Consider the following 21,579-nt stretch of genomic DNA (forward strand, 5'->3'; position numbering starts at 1 on the left):
TAAGTTGCTTGAGGATTACATGAAAGGAACAGGCTCAAAACCTCATGCGAACGACGAGAGAGCAAGAGATACATGGGTCCGGGCCTGCGAGGCCCCTGAAAGGTGATTGAGGGTTAACATAGCAGTGGTTTCGTTGTAGTGCGAGTCTGGAGGAAACGAAACAGGATTGGGACATAACACCTGTGATTACACATGCTAAGATGAAAGGATTTACCTATACATTGTTGTTTTATCAAAAGCAGAGTGTATTTCATGTATTTAAATCCCAAAATTTAACAATTTGTTTAGTTCACGTGTATTGTAGATACTACTTTGTACTGAAGTTGAAAGTGAAATAACGCACAACTCGTTTTCACCATCCATAAAAATTGCGAAGTGCGAAGAAGAGCAATAAATTTGTTTTCTCTAGTGTGTGTGTGTGTGCCGTAATTGATCCCTGAGATTTCCAAAAAACCATGAAAATACTATTCTGAGAACTTTATTTTCCATAAAAACGGATTTGAATTAACACCACATTTGTTATTCAAACTTTTGATTATGAAAATAATGCCAAAACAATACCTTTAACTCCAACAATTTCATGCCCTACTTATGTATAAATACACCATGTTATTTCATTTAAATAAGCTAGTTTACATCTTGTTGTTTAATACATACAAGAGCCCTGATACATATTATATGGCCTTAAACTGTTGATATAATAAGCTTTCGTCTCTATGTTCATATATAGTAAAATATGGATAATATAAAGTGGAAAGAAAATGAATGGTTAGCTATGGTTACTAAATAATTGTGAAAAGAAAAATAGAAATCGAACTGCTTCTTCCAGTATTAGCCAGTTTCAGCAGTAATATTTTATGATTCTACCTTATCATACAGCATGATGGATCCCGCGAGATTGCGCATGCGCACTGGAAGCATCATGTGTCTGCGAACTTGTGAAGCGTCAACACAGTTCTTTCGTACCTCGGTGGTTATATTTATTTTTCATAATACTATCGACAAATCAACACCAAGAACTTTATATTTTATTGCCAATTGATTTATCGTTCTTTTGAAGAACGTATTGGGAGATTTCCTCCCTTAAGCACTGGGCGTAAGGCCTTTTTGGTGCTAAGCTAGACCATTCGGAACTAGGTTGCCGTAATGGCTGATGAAAGCACATGTAACCTAGCGTTGGCTAGCGAGAAAGAGAGCTCTAAGAAGAAGGAGCATTCTTCCAAGTCTTCAGATGGACATGCAAGCAGCTCAAAAAGCCATTCACATGGCAGTAGCTCTCATAAAAGCAGCAAAAGCAGCGAAAAAGCTATGGAAAAGACTTTAAAGTCTATTCAAGACCAACTGAAAACCATCACAGCAGGCCTTGCCCATGTGACTCCCATCGTCACCGAGCTCAAATCTGCGTATGATAATGCCCTGGTGGAGCAGGAGTATGATTTTTACGAGGCAGAGAATAGATCATTCGAGCTCAGTGATGGAGAGATTGAGGAAAATCAGATTTCAGACGAACCTCCATGCAAGCTATCTAAAATGGTAGCCGTGCACACGTCGCATATTAACACTCAAGATGGCGGCGGTGCAGAGTGCATTGACAGCTCACAGTTTGACAGTTTAGCAAAACTCGCCAACAAACCTGAACCGGACGGACCGGAAATAAATGCCAAACTTGCAAAAGGAGTAACAGACCTGCTACAGCTTGGTATGAACCAAAATCACAGGGCCACTAAGATGGAAAGCATCAAAACACCTTCAAACTGCAGCAGGCTGGATGTGGTCAGAGTCAACCCTGGCCTGTTCCAAACGTTCTCCAAAGAAACTAAAACGGAGGATATTATGTTACAAAAAGTCCAAAAGCCCCTGTTAAAGGGTGTAACACATATTGTAAGGCTGAAAAACGATATCCATAAACTGGAGAAAACGCAAATTGCTGACATTCTGGATGACGCTATTGCATTAATAGCAGATGGATCACATGAGCTAGACTTGAGACGGAGAGCCTTACTTAAGCCAGGATTAAAACCACAATTTAAGTCTCTGGCAAGTGAAACGCAGCCTGTCACTGATCTACTCTTTGGAGAAGATTTAGAAAAGACTGTTGAAGAATTGAGTAAGTCCCATAAAGTGTCAGCCACAGTAACTGTCAATACAAGTAACAACAGGAAAAGAAGGCACTTTAGCCAGTATAATACTCATCAAGAATACTCAAAAGACAAGAGGTTTCCTTTTTTAGGACAGTCTCAAGGAAACAGTGCCAAAGGAACAAACCTCAGCAGTTACAGAGGCCGGCCGATGAATGTGGCACACAACAAACAAAAATTTCACCAGGGCTCTCAGCCGAAAGGCCAAAAGAGCTATCCCTCATTCACTCACTGAGTGACAGTGAACAGGTGAGCAGTAAATCTTCTTGTGACATGCTAAGAATTGATCCTATTTCTATAGATTTTGTTGCTGGGAATATACAAAATCATTTATCTAATTGGGGAAAAAATCACATCTGATATTAATGTTCTGAACATGGTGAAAGGCTATAGAATTGAGTTTAATTCCTTGCCAGTACAGCACCTTGAACCAAATGAATGCAAGTTTTGCAATTCCGAAAAAGAGATAGTTAAGGAAAAAATTTTGAAACTTGGAGAAAAAGGAGTAGTTGTGCTATCACAAGAGGAGCCAGGACAATATGTATCTCCTATTTTTCTACGGCCCAAAAAAGACGGCAATTTTCGTATGATCCTCAACCTGAAAAAACTCAATCACAATGTTCATTACAAACATTTTAAAATGGATACCTTACAGTCTTGTGTAAACTTGATGTCACCTTCATGTTTCATGGGCTCGATTGATTTGACAGATGCTTATTATTCTGTACCCATTCACAAAGAAAGTCAAAAATTTCTGAAATTTAGATTTGATGGCCAACTCTATGGGTTTACTGTAATGCCAAATGGGTTAGCCTCTGCACCCAGGAATTGGACCTTATTGCTCAAACCAGTTTTTGCTTATCTTAGGGGTCAAGGCCACTTGTCCAGTGCATACCTAGATGATATTTTTCTGGCTGGTGATACATGGCAACAATGCCAAAATAATATTCAGGCAACTTTGAAATTGTTAAGAAACCTGGGATTTTTCATAAACATCAAGAAATCTGCCATTATTCCTACACAAACAATAGAACACTTGGGAATGACAATAGCGGTCAATCAGGAAAAAATTGATAAAATTAAAACCTTAGGTTTTAAACTGATAAACTCACACATATGCAAGATCAGACAAGCAGCTCAGTTAGTTGGAACCATGGTGAGTTGCCTCCCAGGTGTTAAATTGGGAAAACTGTATTACAGACACCTTGAACTAGATAAAATACTGGCTCTTAGGAAAAATGCTGGCAATTTTGATGCTGCCATGAAAATATCAAGCAGGGCAAAACAGGACATACTTTGGTGGATTAGTAAGGCACATATAGATAAACAACCCATAGCTATAGGCAGTGCAACTATCATTTTAAAAACTGATGCCTCAAACAAGGGTTGGGGCGCATTTAGGGAAGGTACAGAACCGACAGGTGGTAAATGGGCAGCTGGTGACCTTTTTCAGCATATTAACTATCTTGAACTAAGAGGAGCCTTGTTAGGACTCCAGGCCTTGTGCAGTGACTTGAGTGATACTCACATTCTCCTGCAACTTGACAATATGACTGCTGTATGTTATATTAACAATATGGGAGGTAGTCATAGCTTAAGCTGTAACAAGGTGGCTAGGGACATTTGTATGGTGGCCCCTATTGGATATTGCGACTTTTCGACTTTTAGAGTTTGCGACTTTTAGAGTTTTCGACTTTTCGAGTTTGCGACTTTTCGACTTTTTTCTGCGGACAGCTTTTTGCTGCGGAACTTCTGCACATTTGGCACGCGGAAAGCAAGCAATGGAAAATCTTATTACTAGTTATTATTTCAAAGCAGGATATACACAGCAACTGAGATTGCTAAAACTTTGTCACTTGCCCATGGCACATATGTAAGGTGAGTGTAACTTCCCCTATGATATGGTACTGGAAAGGTTAGTATCCTCACTCATCAAACTTAATTATTGTAACTGATTATGCAAGGGGTCACGTCGGTGCGGGGGAGTATCCGGATGTAGTCTAATGTAATACTAGTTTTCAGTGCTTAATTAAGCCTCGAGGGCTTTGCACATTTATTTATTTGTATTTTATATTGCAAAAAGATGTCATCTTTGCTCCCTCCTTTCTCTCCCCCCCTTCATCAAGCTTTTGCATTCTTGCATATTTAAACATTTTATGTTAGGCCTAAAGATATATATTTGCATGTTTTGTATTTATTTAGATTGTTGTACAATGTATACATATTTTCTCATTTCATACTTAGTGAATCCTACTTGAGGAAACGTCTTGTCAAATTGAACTTAAGAAGAAAATCAACTGAAGAGGATTTACCTGAAGTGATTCATGCAATGAGAGTGAGTCTTCTAAAGAGAAACTATATGATTGTAAAATGTTAAATATCCTGCTAACTCATACATGTAGTTAAATTTGAAAACTTCTGCAAGTTTTGGCCTTTATTCTCATTTTGCACCAGGTAGTGCAAAATTCATGTACAAGCACTTCTTACTGGTGATTCTGGTATGCTTTGCCTATATCTGAATTGTCAATAGGAGTGCTACATGTAGTGCATGAATTTCGTGCTATGCACCAGGGTGTCTTTGAATGATTCTTTTTTAGCTCATTTTAGTCTTTATAGCATGTTACACTGAGGAATGCCTGTTTTTTTTTCCATGCAAAAATTTGATGTCCAGCTTATGATCTCAGCTTCTGAAATGAATTGACAAACAGTGCAATATACCAGTCGTTGAGCCCAATGAACACTCTGTTAATATTATTATGTTTACCAAGTCCAAAATTTAAATTATTTTTTGTTAAATCAGTATCAGGGGGTAACTCTTACTCCACTACAGTGAAGATAGGGTTTATTAAATTAGTAACTCATGTTTTAAGCAACATTTTCAGTTGCCTTACATGCCTTGTTGCAAATAATGTAGTTTATAAGCTTGGATAATTATAGAAGATGCATTTTACAATTTACTATTCTATAATATTATTTATTACTATTTTACTATTGATTATTTTAATTATAATGGGTTTTATGTAAGAATTAGACTGTTTGTAATCATTGTCTTTATTGTAATCTATTTTTTTTTAATTTGAGAATGTGGTTTATTATGTAGAATCTTGTGAAAATGAGGTTTAAATGCTTGTTTTTCATGTACTGTCACTAAACATGTGAAAATGGATTTTCATTTTCTGAGGCTGTTTTGCTGTAAAACCTTTGCAGGAAGAACTTGAAGGAACTGGCAGATGTCTTGGTTATCGTGGTATGTGGTCCCGACTGAAGAAAAAGTATGGTCTATCTGTAAAAAGGTACAGAAAACGTTTTTTTTTTTTTGCACTCAGCTTTGTTATTGTACCACCAGCGTAGGCGCTGGCGGTACACATGGTTTTAGTCCCGTCTGGATCATTCTGCCCTCTCTGCCACCATGTTACCGTCTCCTCCTAGACTACAAGGACCTGCATACCCATCTCTTGGATTTAGGTCACCTATAATCTCAATTCGTTCCACGTTAAATTTGGGCTTTGTCGGTGCTGGGGTCTAGATGTGGTGCTCATTGCAGTGCACCCTTGTCCAAAAATGGCAAAATTAAATGCTAATTATCTACCATATCGAAGGAATTATGAGAAAAATTTCTACAGATGGCTGACTGAAAGTCAATTATATGTGGAGATTTCAAATATGCCCTTGGATTTGACCTGGAAAATAAAATATAAGGCTTGGCAAGGCAGACAACTTTGGGTCAAAAATGCCATTATTTTATGAAATTTGAACATCAAGAACTTCTGAGCACCTCCCATTTCAAGAATTTCAACCAAAATGACCTTTTCTTTATTTCAATTAATTTTTTTGTTGGAAATTTATGGCATTATTGTAACTCCAAAATTGTAACATTTAGTCCCTTATATCTCCAAAACTGGCAGAGATAGGTCCATAGTTACTATTGAAGTTGAATAGGAAGTCATATACTGGCAATTTGACTGTGACCTTGAAATTGACCTTTGACCTTCTTTTCACCAAGAACTTTGCAACCATTAACTTTGCAACCATTAACTTTGCAACATTTAAGTCCCTTATATCTTTTCACCACGAACTTTGCAACCATCAACTTTGCAACCATTAACTTTGCAACATTTAAGTCCCTTAAATCTCCAAAACTGGCAAAGAAATGCCCATAGTTACTATTGAACTTGAATAGGAAGTCATATACTGGCAATCTGTGACCCTAAAATTGACCTTTGACCTACTTTTCACCATAAACTGAACTTTGCAACTTTTTTAATGCTTATACTTTCAAAACTGGCAAAGATACACCCATAGTTACTATTGAATTTGACTAGGAAGTCATGCGAGGCAATTTAACTGTGACCTTAAAATTGACCTTTGACTTACTTTTCACCATGAACTGATCTTTGCAAATTTTCATTCCGTTTTATCTCCAAAACTTACAGAGATTGGTGCATAGTTACTATTGAACTTGAATAGGAAGTCATATACTGGCAATCTAAATGTGACCTTTAAATTGACCTTTGACCTACTTTTCATCATGAATTGAACTTTGCAACTTTTTCAGTGCTTATACTTTCAAAACTGGCAAAGATATGCACATAATTACTATTAAATTTGAATAGGAAGTCATATATTGGCTATCTAACTGTGACCTTGAAATTGACCTTTACCTACTTTTTATGAATGGTAAGAAGATTTTGTCTTACAATTTTAATCAAAATCGCTAGGGCAGAAATATGAAATTTGAAATATGAGAGAGCGTCCTTAAAGGGATAATTAAGGGACTCTTCGCTTTGGACAAAAAATGAATTTTCCTGGAGTAAACAACAATTTTCCCATACTTACCAATGGTTAATGTATCCATTTTTACATTCAAAGTTAGTCCCTGTTTTTTTCTAAAAAGTTTGTTTTTTGTTTTAATCTCTTAAGATATTATAACAGAGAATAGCCATCAGTGGAGGTCACATGGTCTAAAGACAAGCTCAGATATCAGAATAATAGCTATAACTGCCGTTTTTGTGGTATATCATATTTCTATGAGTTGTTCACAATGTTTTTATTGTGAAATATAGATCTCATATGAAGAGTTATTATCCTTTCAAGGAAACAGCTTAATTGGGCAAAAAAAGGAAAAAGCACTACCACTAAATGTTCAACAAATAATACCAATCCCTTTAGCTTTATGTGGAGAAGATGGATCCCCCTATGGAGAAGATGGACCCCCCTATAAAAGAAATAAGTCTTTATCAAGACATTTTTTTTTCAATCAAATTACCCACAAGCTTTTAATACAGGGTTCCCTAAAGAAATTGCCTATACTAACATAGTTATTGATGCAATGTTTCAGGTAATAGCACCACCATTACCATTACTTTCAAACAATATGCACAATCTTTTTACAATAGGAATATCTGGGGTAGCGCTAACACTCACCAATTTAGCCAAATGCTAAAATTGGCTTAAATTGGTTAAAGAAAAAGGGCTTGATTTGATGTTTTAGCCAAATTATAACCATTTTGATAACAAACTGACAAAAATGTGGTGATTTGGCTAAGTGAAAAAAATTGCTAGCGCTACCCCCATCCCCAGAAATGCACTGCATGACGTCACGTCTAGCCCACTGCGCATGTGTGCATTTTTAATGAGTTGCTAGATTGCCATAGGAAAATGAATGGGTTCGCGATTCGTGGGTAATTCGTGAGAATTGACAAACTAACGGCCTGATGCCGATAGACAGCAACGCTGTGCTATGCTTCAAGCAACTCCTGACCAAATATCGCTAGGGTTTTTTAAAAAATTCTGTTGTACACACGTACTAAGAAGTTTGCCATGTATTGCCTAGCCTACCCTCAGCAAAACGCAAATATTTTCAGTAATAGTGATTTTAGACGGTAGATTCACTCAGAAACAAAGGCAAATTAATTCGTTGCCGATAGCACCAGCAGATAGCAGCACCATACAGAATCTGATTTAAAACTTTCATGGCAATTGAAGAACTTTTACCACTGTACAATGGAGTCCAAAAAAGCACTTGGCACAAATGTAAAACTGCCCAGTGCAAGGCCAAGAATTCAATCAGTATTTTCAATCATATTATCAGATTCCACATAAATTGACTGACCATATCACTACTCAGTATTTAACTAATCTCTTAATCCAAAATTCCTATCATCATTTAATAATTATGCAAAATTCTTCTTTCAGATTGCTATTTGTTTTAATTTTTAATGCTGCAACTGTTCCAAAATAATCTTGTAGTAAAGGAAAAATGCAAATAAGAAGTGGAAGACCAATTTTACCCACATTATTCAATTATTTGAATATAAAAAGAATAAGATCACGATTTAACAAATTAAAATAATCTTTCATGAACTCTTTCATGAATAACATATTAAACAAAAATAAAAGTTATTAATCAGTGGTAATGGCTTATTCTGGAATATATGACCTCTGCACATCATCAGTACCTGACTTGGTACAGTATAGTTACTACTTGGATACAGAGTCAGATTTAATAATGTAACAATAAGAACAATATATATTATAATAAACTTCTCTGCACATAACAGACGCTTGCTACCATGAACTAACACTACTTGACAATGGGCTGAGCACTTATCACAGAGTCTGTGTGCGATGCCATTGTTGTGCTGTGATTGGCTAGTTGAGTCACGTGAAGCCCTACTGTTGCGCCCTCGCGTATCGCGTGAATGCTGCGCATTTCTGGCCATGAGAATATACTTAAATTATTTAAAGTCAAAGATATTGTGGAAATTCATGTTGTTTTCGATAAACCAGTGGACAAAAATAAATATTATCCTAAACAAGTTGAACATGATAGGAGAGATCAGGGTTGCTTAGGATTAAATGTGGAAGAAATTACTCATGAAACCTCTTTACCAGCAGTCTGGCATGATTTTTTAAGCAATATCTAGATCTACCAAGGGTAAACTAATAGCCTACCTTGGTGATACCTTATTGCAGTTTCACTGTGAACAGTCACACTGAGATATAGGAGTACTAGGTTGTGTGTAGCTGGTAGTTATAATGACATATGCAAGTTAGCTGTCAGTGGTTCTGTTAGGGGGGATGCTTTATTTAGTTCAAATCATGAAGAAGGGGACAGTTTAGTCTGGCTTCACAGTCTGAATAGTTCAGAAAATAATATGATTATCATATCACCAGATACTGATGTACTAGAAATAGGGCTTGGTTTGTATGATAGCAGAGAGTACCTAGGTAAGAACATTTTGATAAAATTAAGTTGTAAGTTGTATGAGGAAATTTATGTTAATGTTAATAGGTTGCATGGTTACATAGTTAATGATCCCGACTTGAGTAGGTTAGATAGGTCAAAGGTGGGTAAATTATGCAGGTTTTGTTAGTATGTTCTGGGTGTGATTATGTTTCGTTTTTTAGGGGATTTGGTAAAAAAACAATCTACTCTGTATTTTATAGGTATGCTGACTTTATATCTGGAAAAATTGCTGTAGTAACTCTTGATGAAGTAGGTGCAGGGAACTACAGAAGTCGACTATTAGCTTTTTACAGTCTGTCTCTTAGGTTGTCTTTATTTTAGAAAATGCTGCACAGGATAATTTTAATTTCTTAATGAAAGGGTGTATAGTTGTAGGAAGGTAGACCACATGTGGCAACCGTTGTTGGAAGTTGTGTATGTGAAGGGGAGTGTTTAAATAGCTTAGATAATTTATGTAGTGAAGAAATTATAAAAGAAAACAGTGATAGTGAAAATAGTTGTAGTGAAGCAGAACTTAAAAAGCAATTCGAACATGCAAACATAAATAGCTAGGCATGCTTTATTGAAAAGCAATTCGAACACGCAAACATAAATAGCTAGGCATGCTTTATTGTTGACAGAATTTTGAATGGCTACAGAATTTGAATGCTTTGGGTTGCACACTTTTAGATTGATGTGTCAGTAATAAATGATCCAACCTTGATGTCAAAGCTGATTTCCTTAAAATTTCAGTGGATGTGTCCACATAATTATTTTGGTTTAGAGAATATGAATGCTTTGGGTTGCACACTTTTAGATTGAAATATCAATAATAGATGATTCAATCTAGGTGACAATCTTTGATCATAGGCTTTGATTTGATTTTATTATATTCGTATTTCATTAGGTGTTTCTACAGAATTATTTTGGGTTTGAAAATTTGTTGCTTTGGGTTGCACACTTTTACAAAGATATATCTTCAACAACAAAATTGTATATATTCTTAATGGGGCAAGTCAAATTTCTTTAAAAAATGAACGACATTTTATCAAAATCAAATGGACTAGGTACTTGTTTTTTTCAATGAAAAATCACAGACAGTTGTGAATTTTACACATACTGTATTTTTTAATTCATATTTTTTAATTGTAATTTTCTCATTGAGTGGTACAACAAAAATAAGAGTGCCTTACAGTTTTATTCTTTATAATAGAGAGACAAATCCTACATGGAAATATATTTTTGAACTGAACTTTGCAAATTTTCTATCCCTTATATCTCGAAAACTGGCAGAGATACGCCCATAGTTACTATTGAACTTGTATAGGAGGTCATATTCTGGAAATCTCACTGAGACCTTGAAGTTGATCTTTGATTTGCTTTTCACCATGATCTAAACTTCTCAATTTTTCAATGAATGCTATTATTTGTCAAGGGTAGAGTTACACACTATTTATAGAACTTTCTTAATTGTCGGAGTAAAATAAAGATTTTATTATTACAGGTGTTTAATCAGTTGAATTTTATTTAGATAAGACAGATTACTAATGTGCTATTTATATTTTTCAGTAAATGAAAAAAGAGACAGGAAGTGAGAGGTCTTCAACAACTTTAATAAAACTCTTAAGTCTTAACCTAACCACACCTTACCAGCTGACTGCCCACATACCTTGTATAAACTATGGATTCTGCTATGGTCTGATAGCCAAGGTATGAAATACAGCCCGTAGTATAGAAATTGCATATATGTAAAGGTGGATGATTAAGAAAGTAGTTTTAATGAGGAAAGTTGCTTTGGAATATAAAACCTTTGAAACATTCAAATGTGAATTTGTGTGAAATAATTTTTAAAATTAGCTTTGTTTCATTTTTCAGATAACAGCATTGCAAGGGCCACATACTGATCAAAAGGACATACAAGGAATGCATACTGTTTGCTGTTAAGAAGAGACAAGAGATGGACATTTTATGTATTTTTTTTTTGTGTGTCTGTTGTTTAATTTCAAATGGTTGAATGTCTCATGTGCCTAGATGTTACTGTACAATTATATATTTAGCTTGGGGTATTTTATATGCTAAAATTATGTCTGCATATATTAGTGTGTTGCCATTGTCTGGTGGCAGCGTGGATTTTTTGCTTTTTTATTGCCAAAGATAAAGCCTGATTTAAATAAAGATGGAAAGTGACATCAGTGCAATTTAAATTCAACTGATTAAAAATTATTTAATACTAGCATCTCATCTGCTGAGAACATCAAGGTTATTGTAATGTTACTGTAGAATTAAAATAGTATTTAGCTGCTGTAAAATTAAAATAGTATTTAGCTGAGGGGTACACTCCCATCTAGACAGATAAATTTTAACTAGAAAAACTTGATTTAAGATACATCTGCTAGAAGCTACTTTTATGATATGATTTTTAAAAATTTTTAATTTAAATTAAATGTTGAAATTGGTACAAGCATTTAAGAAGTGGTTGCATGCCTGAAATGTGCAATAAATTCTTTTGTTTAATGGGCATAATGGTCTAAATGCCCATTTTGTTGCTAATAAATTACCACATATATATATATACATGTGCATAGTTGTTTTTTCTTTCATTATAGATTTTCTTAAATAAAAATATACTTGCCATAATTGTTAAAAAGTTGACATAAGACAAAATAAGTTATAAGTAATTAATAAGTAATAATGATAAGTAATATCGGAGTTTTTTTTTCATTTTTCATTATTATTTTTTATACAAACATCGTATATGTTTCTTGTCTTCCATATGTATTCTCAAAACAAGAAGTACATTTTAACTATCAGTTGCTCTTGTCTTGATAAACAAATAACACTGACATCTGACGGCTAGTATCACGATGCCAGTTTTCCGACTGGTAAAAAAGTTGCCAGGTTAGATTTTAATGAAACTTGATAGTCAATTTTCTCATGCGAAAAGCCACCTTCCATTGACGTGAATAAGTTGCACAGTTTCTGTGACATGAGATATCTAAAAATGTTAGTGTTGCTATGGCCAAAAAGTGACCAGTTGGCTGACTTCGTCGAGATCTACCTCATTCATTGCTTCTTACTTCTGAATATCTTCCTACGCGCAGCCAGTGTATGACTGGTAAAAAAGTCGCAAACTCGAAAAGTCGAAAACTCTAAAAGTCGCAAACTCGAAAAGTCGAAAACTCTAAAAGTCGCAAACTCGAAAAGTCGAAAACTCTAAAAGTCGCAAACTCTAAAAGTCGAAAAGTCGAAATATCCAATAGGGGCCACCATACATTTGGCACTGGAGTACACTTAGAAACATTTGGTTGAGTGCCACTCACATTGCAGGTGTTGCTAATATTGAGGCAGATAAAGTTAGTAGGAAGTTTAATGACAGGACAGAATGGCAACTTCAGGCTGCGGTTTACCAACATATTGTTGAACATTTTGGCCAGCCTGTTATTGACATGTTTGCATCACGGATTAATTATCAAATGATACCTTTTGTTTCTTGGCGACCTGACCCACAAGCCATTGCCATTAATGCATTCTCTCTGAATTGGAATCAGTTTGAACTAATATACATGTTCCCTCCTTTTAGTCTGCTGGGGAGAGTCCTGAGGAAGCTGCAGGAAGACCATGTCCGAGCCATCGTGATAGTGCCACAGTGGCCAACACAGACCTGGTACCCTCGACTTCTGAGAATGCTGGCAGCACCACCTCTGCTTCTACCCAGGAAAAAGTTTTTGTTGAGACTTCCATCGGATCTCAGTTGCCCACATCCACTGTGGGCCAAAATCAGGATAATGGCCTGCTTATTATCGGGGAAAAGCTGAGAAAACAAGGAGTATCGACGCGCGTTCAGGAGATAATTTCAAAATCATGGCGCACAGGCACTGCCAAACAGTACAATGTGTATCTCCAAAAATGGGTTAAATTTACCTCTCTCCACAACATTGATGCCTGTTGCCCCACTTCTACACAGGTACTTAATTTTCTGGGCCCGGTTGCACCAACAGGGCGTAAATCTACTCGGCTACGACTGTCGTAAACCGCAACGCCTGGCGTCCGTGCGCCAGGTTTACTCTCCCTGCTTACGCCCGTTGCACAAAGACAAAAACTGATCGTCGTAACTACGCCCGAGTAACGCTCCGTTGCGCCACTGGCCAACAATACGTGGATGGTATAATTGGGCAAATGAGGAGTTCTCAGCTGCAGTCATAATGGAATGATGACATAAATAAACACAAAAGGAGCATTTCAGTGACGGAGAAATTCATGAGCTACATTATTCCATTTTGATTTAGAAATAAGAACGTTAAAATACGTTAACTTTGCTGTTGCCTTGGATATATAGCAATAAAATCGTAAATATATTCCGAATCAAAATATTATTATAGTATGCTGTTGTAAATGAGAAAAACACGTTGGAGGCAGTACTATTAATGGATTATTATTAATTATTATTTCTATTAATGGATTTGAACACTTTCACATTTGTTATTGGAACATTTGAGTCTGAAAATAATCAAAAAAAGCCAGCATTGCTTTCTTTTTATAATTTTACTACAATTTCATGACCTTTTTAAGCTATGGTTACACCGTGAGGTATCATTTAATTCAATCGAGCTTACATCTTGGAGATTGAGAAATACAAGAGACCTAATACATATTATATGAGCCTTAAAATGTTGATATTTTAAGCTTTCGTCTCTATGTTTATATATAGTAAAATATGAATGATATAAAATGTGAATAAAAATGACTATGGTTAGTTATGGTTTGTCAAAAATTGTGAAAAGAATTAAAGAAACTGTACTGCTGAGAGCCAAGTGTATAAAATTAGTTTTTTAAAAACCAAGCTATACAGACGGAAGTTTTGTGTAAGAAACAAACAAAAAACAACCCACATAATCTACGTTAACTACGATAATTGTCATCAAACTCTCTCTGTGCCAGCCTAGCCATAGTGGAAAACGAGCTACGACCGACTTACTCCACCTAACTAGCAGGCGTAAATTTACGACTAAGTCAGGGTTCGCACAGGCTTGAAAAGTGCTTGGAATTTAGCTTGGTGCCTTGAATTTGGTTGGTGGCCTTGAAAAGTACTTGAAACTGCCGTTTTCCTTGAAGAGTACTTGTATTTCATTATTTTTGTCCTTAAAAAGTGCTTGAATTTGTTCAATAAACTATTGGTCAATAATGATATTGCATGTCGATTAGTTCTTACTCCAAATATAGATAATAATTCGCTTAGTTATTCTCGCCGAAGTGAAAAGAAATTAGCATGATCGATAAGAATGGGGATTCCCATACTTGGTGATTCCTCACGAAGCGATGACGTCATGGGGCCTCTATTTCGCATGTAGGAACCTCGTTTTAGAGTCGTGAGACCACGTGGACCGCGAGAGTTGTTGAATGGATAACATGTACCGATATTTCACGTGGATTTTAATAACGTTATATTTTATCATGGGAAAGTGCGTTTTTAAAAAAGAATGGACAAGAAAGTATCCTTGGGTCAAAGCTTTTAAAGGAGATATTCACAAAGCAAACTGCACCGTTTGTTTTAAGGCACTTGACATTTCAAGCATGGGAGAAAGTGCTCTGAAATCGCACGAAAGGGGGGAACGGCATAAGACGAATTCTAAATCAGCTGCACAAAGTCTGAGTGTGCAACCGGCTACCACTAGTCAGCCGACTAGTTCCAGTTTGTGCAATGAACTTATGATACCAGCTCCAGAAAGTCAACCACAGGCATCGGTAAGCATTGCAGCTCATTTCAATAACAACGAGGTGCTAAAAGCTGAGATTCTGTGGGCACTGAGAACCGTGACAACACATTGCTCGTATTCATCTAATGACGAAATCGGCAACCTGTTTAAGACAATGTTTCCGGACAGTGCCGTTGCCGCCAAATTCTCATGCAGCTCAAGGAAGACCTCATACTTGTGTGTCTTTGGCATTAGTGACTATTTTCTGCAATTGTTGAAGAAGGACATCCAGGGTTACTTTACCATTCTTTTTGATGAGAGCCTGAACAAAAAGAGCCAGAAAAAGCAAATGGACATTCATGTGAGGTATTGGGATGGTAACCAAGTGACAACACGTTTCCTTGGGTCACAGTTTTTGGGTATGTATTTTAAGTGAAATTTAAAGGGACAGCAGTTTCTTTCTTTTTTTTTTTTTGAAATAAACTCCATGAAAAGTATTTACTATTTATAATTATATTACCATTTTAATGAGAAAATTTGGGTAACTTTGCAGTATCCCTCTCCCCTCCACCCTGTAACTAATTTTTAATGCAAATCAAAATAAAATTATGTGGTGACTTTGGCCAATGTCTTTGCTGTTCAAATAAATTAGCTTGGAAATTTGCTAACATATTTTTTAAAATCTTTTTTTAAATAAACCTTTAAGTTCCTTGACCTGTGAGATTACAGCAAATCTGCCTTGGGTCTCATTTTATCTGGAAGGCTTAGTTTCATGTAAAATTAGTTAAGATTAAAATCAGTAAATGAATTGCTAAATTAATTTATCTGAGTAGCAGAAACATTGAATATCACAGAGTTATATGGTGGGGATAAATACTGCAAAAGTGTCAAAATTGGAATTGAATGAAGAGAAACAAGAAATTAATTTTCAGATAAGTCCTAATTTGTTTTGAAATATTGACTTTTATATTTTAGGCCATTCTACTGCTGAGGACATGATGACACATTTTAGCAAGGGAGTTTTAGAAAGTGGACTTGACATTAGGAATATGATCCAAGTAAGCATGGATGGACCAAATGTTAACTGGAAATTCATTGACATTCTTAAAAGGACATTGTCCAATGATTACGATTCTTCAATAATAAACATTGGCTCCTGTGGCCTACATATAGTTCACAATAGTTTCAAGGCTGGTGGTGTCGCGTCGAAATGGAAAATTGATGATGTTTTCAAAAGTTTGTACTATTTGTTTCATGATTCTCCTGCAAGGAGGGATGACTACTCAAAAGTTACTGGGAGCAGTGTTTTTCCATTGAAATTTTGCAGCCACAGGTGGCTTGAGAATGTGCCCGTTTGTGACAGGGCATTTTCAGTGTGGCAAGACGTGGAAAAATATGTAAAGGCAGCTGAGAGCGGAAAGGTGACCAAACCTGTAAACACATCATTTAGTGTTGTGAAGGAAGCTGTTAATGACAAGTTCATCAAGGCCAAAATGCAGTTTTTCAAATGTGTATCAGCCCACCTTCAGCCTTTTCTGGCTTCTTACCAGACGGATAAACCTATGGTCCCTTTCTTGTCTGCTGACTTAGCAGGTTTAGTGAAGGCTCTGATGAGAAGGTTCATCAAAAAAGAAGTACTCACAGCATGCAGAAATGTGGATCAGCTTTCAAAGATAGATGTCAGTGATGATCAAAATCACCTCAGCTACAGCAAAGTAGACCTTGGTGTTTTAACAGAGAAAGCACTAAAAGAAGCACAACATGTAGCTGCACCCTTAAAGCCAAGTGACAGAAATGTGATGGACTTTAGAATGCAGTGCAAGGACTTCTTGGTTAAAACCACTCAGCACATGCTGACCAAATGTCCAATTTCCTATTCTCTAGTGAGGAATCTTTCTGCCCTGAACCCCAAAGAAATGGTCCCCCATCCAGATGAATGTAGGGTCAAGATGAAGAAAGTTGTTACTTTGTTGATAAATGCAAACAGGCTAGATGAAAATGACTGTGATGTTGTGTTAAATCAGTATGATTCATTTCTAGACAATATTTCAGTATTTGGTTCAGATAAATTTGCAAATTTCAATCAAAACACTGATAGACTTGACGAGTTTTTGAGTACATACATGAAGGTTGATCAGTACTGTAAGTTATTTGAAGTATGTAGGATGCTGCTTGTCTTGTCCCATGGCCAAGCCAATGTTGAGAGGGGTTTTTCTATTAACAAAAAAGTAGAGGTGGAAAACTTGAAGGAGGAAAGCATTGTTGCCCAGAGGATTATCTGTGACTATGTGAAATCTAAGGGCGGTGTATTGGAAGTGCCAATTACAAATGCTCTGCTTGTCTCTGCAGCTTCTTCAAGACGGAAATATGAACAATATCTAGAAAGCGAGCGTGAAAAAAAGAGAACTGATGCTGAAAAGAGGAAAATGAAAGACAGATGTGAAGAAATAGAAGAACTAAAGCACAAAAAACAAAGAATACAATCAGACATTGATCTCTTAGCTGAAAAAGCTGACAAGTTAGCTGAAAAAGCAGAAACAACTGGTCAGATAAGTTTTGTTACGCAATCAAACTCTTTCCGAAGGACTATTAAAGAGAAAATGAAAGAGTTGGAACTGTTAAAAAATGAACTAGCTGATAAAGTTGAAAAACTCAAAAGTTAAACTTGGTGATGGTAATATTGAAAGATGTGAGGGCACATGAATAGTTGCAATAAAAAAGTTTGAAAACCTTGATTAAATTGTTGCTGTTTTTATTATCAACTAATTGTGAATACATGTAATTATTATGATAAAATGAAATTAAATCGATTTTGGTCCGATTAGTGTCAGAGGTTATGGGCATTGGAAGAAACTGCTGCGTATGAATTAAGTAATTAAAAAGGGTATTAGAAAGAAAGGGGAGAACACTAATAGATGGTGATAATTTTCGTTAACATTCAAAAGTCCTTGAAAAGTACTTGAATTATAGCTTCAAAAGTCATTGAAAGTCCTTGAATTTGCTTTTCGCTTTGCTGTATGAACCCTGTAAGTTAAGACCGACGTAAACACTACTCCAGTTTGGTGCAACTGGCTTTTCTCGGGCGTAGCATTTTGCGCCCGGTTTACGCCGGCGCAACTGCTACGCCTCACTTACGACCGGTTGGTGCAACCGGGCCCTGGCTGATATGTATGACCCCAATTTGGGCTATTCAGCACTGAATACTGCACGTTCAGCCCTTTCAGCAGTGACCACCTTGAAGGATGAACTTTTCACGGTCGGTGAACATCCTCTAATTCAAAGGTTCATTAAGGCAGTTTTCCAAACTAGGCCCAGCCTTCCTAAACTAGGCCCAGCCTTCCTAGACATACCACCACATGGAATGTTAAAACAATTCTCGATTACCTTAAGAAGTTATCTCCAGCATCAAAACTCTCACTTAAAGAACTCACTTTAAAATTGGTAACTTTGTGTTTATTAGTGACTAGTGCTAGATGTCAGTCAATCCAATTAATGGATATAAAACATATGACTGTAGGGAAATCTTCATACAAATTTAATATTGATAAACTAGTGAAACAATCTAGACCTGGCCGGGCTCAGCCTGAACTTGTGCTGCCAGCCTTCCCAGCTGACAGGAGATTGTGTGTGGTTACATATATGAAGGGATATTTGAGTAAAACCAGAGACATTAGGTCTGATAGTAAATTATTCATTAGTTGGTGTAAAACCCACAAGGGAATTACAAGTAGTACTGTAGGACGTTGGACTAAAGTTATCTTAGAGAGAGCTGGAGTTGATTGTTCAGTTTTCACAGCTCATAGTACACGTGCAGCAGCAACTAGTGCTGCTCATACCTTGAATATACCAATTGATGTTATTTTAAAAGCTGCAGGCTGGAGTAATGATAGCACTTTTTGTAAATTTTATAAAAAACCAGTTGTAGATGAGACATGTTTTGGTAGAGCCATTTTACATACTGCTACAAATTAAATAAGGAAGGGGTGTGTATGTACCATAGAGGCTGGATAACATTTGTAATGGATATCACTGATATAATAAGAGTATCACATAAGGGTAGCTGAACTACATGGTAACATTGTCATGTATAGTATAAATATGCTACAATTAGAGTTACATCTGAATTGCTTAACTTTGATGTTATATAGACCGCTACAGTTATATTTATATTTTTACACTGACAGCAAGTAGACGTTTGAATAAATAATTTATTTCAACAACCTGCTTGTTACATTTACTGGGTTTGATTCTGGTCCATGTGGGTTTTAAAGTCTCGCGGGATCCATCATGCTGTATGATAAGGTAGAATTAAAAAATTAAACGAAACTTACCTTAGTAAGGTGAAGTTTGATTGGGATTCTACCTTATCATATTAAGCATGATGAGATCAAGCGCCCACCCTTTACCCACCCTTGGTTATCCACCTTCATGTCCAAGAATGATGCTTCCAGTGCGCATGCGCAATCTCGCTTGATCTCATCATGCTTAATATGATAAGGTAGAATCCCAATCAAACTTCACCTTACTAAGGTAAGTCTCGTTTAATTTTTTAATTATAAGACGCTTTCGTTTTGAGAGGATTTGTGTTGTTATTCTAATGCCTTTTAAATTAGTAGTTATGTTTAAATCAATTTAACCTGATGAACACATTCATTAATCACAACTAACACATTGCTGACTGTAAGATGTGGATTGTATGTGACGAGAACAGAAGTTCGTTAGGAACCATATAGTCCGTTCCCCATTATTTTGTATAGATGGCATTCATCCCGTATAGTGCTGATGATACGACTAACCTTAACCTGTCTTAATCAAATGGGACCCCGGATATCCAGTTTTTATAACCACCATTCCTGTTACACCGGGTATGTGTCGACTTGCAAAGTCACGATGATCGGTGTATGTGGCCGGTTTCATTAATATATTTGTTATGCAGATAACTTTATTTTTGAACTTTTAAACTCTCTCTCTATCTCTATCTCTCTCTTTGCAAGTGTGTGTGAGTGCGCGCATATGTGCACGCGCGCGCGTGTGTAAACAGTTAACATATAGTTATGGCAAAATATATGTGAATAAATAAAAAATAATTTTTCAAGAGGAAAAGAAGAAGCGAAAAATAGAGCTATGTTGGAACTTCAGTCCCACCGCCGAGAGGCCGCTACACAGGAACCAAAATATGAAATGAAAACATAAAAAAAAGCTGTTCCCTCCAACAGGCTCCAACATAGCCCTAGTCCTTTATCGACAGACTTATTAACCAAATACTTCTCCTTTTATATCCAGGTTGTGCGCTACAGGTCTTTGTGGCAGTGTAAATAGGAAAAATGTTTGTATGACCCAGTAAAGGTGTTGTGAATCAAATTGACATTTGAACAGGTAACAATGGAACAAAAACTTCGTCAAACAGCAGATTGATTCTTTTAAAAGTATTTATCTAGACTTCCAGACTTCCAAGCTGCTTGAATAGCGGGAGCTATAGCCAAAACATCACCGCCATTTAAGCTCAGGCTTTCGTTGACAATATACGAGGACGTGACGGCATTTCAACAAACCGCTGAGGTCAGTAATGCATCATTGCATTCAGATCAGGATAGCTAAAACCACTGCTGAAACAGACACGTCTTGTGGTATGGTGGTAAGAATTGAAAGTAATGAACGGAACCGTTTAAGACTATTGTCTTTAAAATTATCCACAAATTTGATGCATTTCACAGAGAATGGTACACATGAGAACTATGGAAAGCCTCGTTGTTTTATCGGACTGGTTTAAACAACCCCACGGATTATACCTTAAAAAACACGGTTCTACGACGACCATCCAGGAATGAACAAGAACTTTGTGTGTATAGTTAACATAAAATTATGACAAAATATATGTGAATAAATAAAACGAAAGTTAAATATATATATATATATATATATATATATATATATATATAAAGGATTTAAAGAGGAAGAAGAAGTAAGATTTGAATTGGAGCTATCTGTTGGGACATCAATGATTGAATTCAGTCCCACCGCAGAGGGGCCGCTACACAGGAACCAAAAAATGAAATGAAAACATTTAAAAAGCTTTTCCCTCCAACAGGCTCCTACATAACCATAGTCATTTCTCGACAGGACATTTAACAAAACACTACTTTTAGCGGTGCATTATATCCAGGTTGTGTGCCACAGGTCTTTGTGGCAGTGTGAATAGGGAAAAATGTTTGCACGACCCAGTTACATTGTTGTGAATCAAATTGTTATTTGAGCAGTTAACGCAAACAGAAAAATGGCGTCGCACAGCAGATTGGAAAGTGTGATTCTTTTTCAGAAAGTTATCGACATTGGTCTAGGTTTTCAAGCTGCCTGAATAACGAGAGCGATAGCCAGAACATCGCCGCCATTTAATACCGTTCATTTTCTATTTAAAGGTCACGTCTTCGTCGACAAAATACGAGGGCGTGACGGCATTTCAACAAACTGCTGAGGTCAGTAATGCATCATTGCATTCAGATCAGGATAGCTAAAACCACTG

The 21,579-nt window shown here is 36.4% G+C and overlaps 2 protein-coding genes and 1 long non-coding RNA gene across 4 annotated transcripts; all 3 read left to right on the forward strand.

Annotated features, from left to right (window-relative positions):
- The first annotated feature begins 863 nt into the window (after positions 1–863).
- On the forward strand, positions 864–13,340 carry LOC106170186 (uncharacterized). 2 transcript variants are annotated; one of them, XM_086995386.1, is made up of 3 exons: positions 864–1,656; positions 3,243–3,294; positions 12,947–13,340. In XM_086995386.1, exons 1-3 carry the CDS (start codon positions 1,147–1,149, stop codon positions 12,964–12,966), a joined length of 582 nt encoding a protein of 193 aa, XP_086851512.1. In that variant the 5' UTR covers positions 864–1,146; the 3' UTR covers positions 12,967–13,340. The 2 variants fall into 2 exon arrangements, with proteins under 2 accessions (XP_086851512.1, XP_013405411.2); XM_013549957.3 differs by lacking the exon at positions 3,243–3,294 and having other exon boundaries at positions 864–2,387.
- On the forward strand, positions 3,760–11,940 carry LOC147763825 (uncharacterized). The gene is made up of 5 exons (XR_015331037.1): positions 3,760–4,016; positions 4,383–4,473; positions 5,346–5,431; positions 10,936–11,076; positions 11,242–11,940. It is a non-coding gene; the product is annotated as an uncharacterized LOC147763825 (long non-coding RNA).
- Positions 13,341–14,370: 1,030 nt separating the features above from the next.
- On the forward strand, positions 14,371–18,095 carry LOC147763826 (uncharacterized). The gene is made up of 2 exons (XM_086995376.1): positions 14,371–15,478; positions 16,035–18,095. Exons 1-2 carry the CDS (start codon positions 14,764–14,766, stop codon positions 17,720–17,722), a joined length of 2,403 nt encoding a protein of 800 aa, XP_086851502.1. The 5' UTR covers positions 14,371–14,763; the 3' UTR covers positions 17,723–18,095.
- Positions 18,096–21,579: the final 3,484 nt, after the last annotated feature.

The sequence above is a fragment of the Lingula anatina genome, chromosome 1 (assembly GCF_051362555.1).
Source record: "Lingula anatina isolate TDL-2025a chromosome 1, LinAna3.0, whole genome shotgun sequence".
Lineage (NCBI taxonomy): Eukaryota > Metazoa > Brachiopoda > Lingulata > Lingulida > Lingulidae > Lingula > Lingula anatina.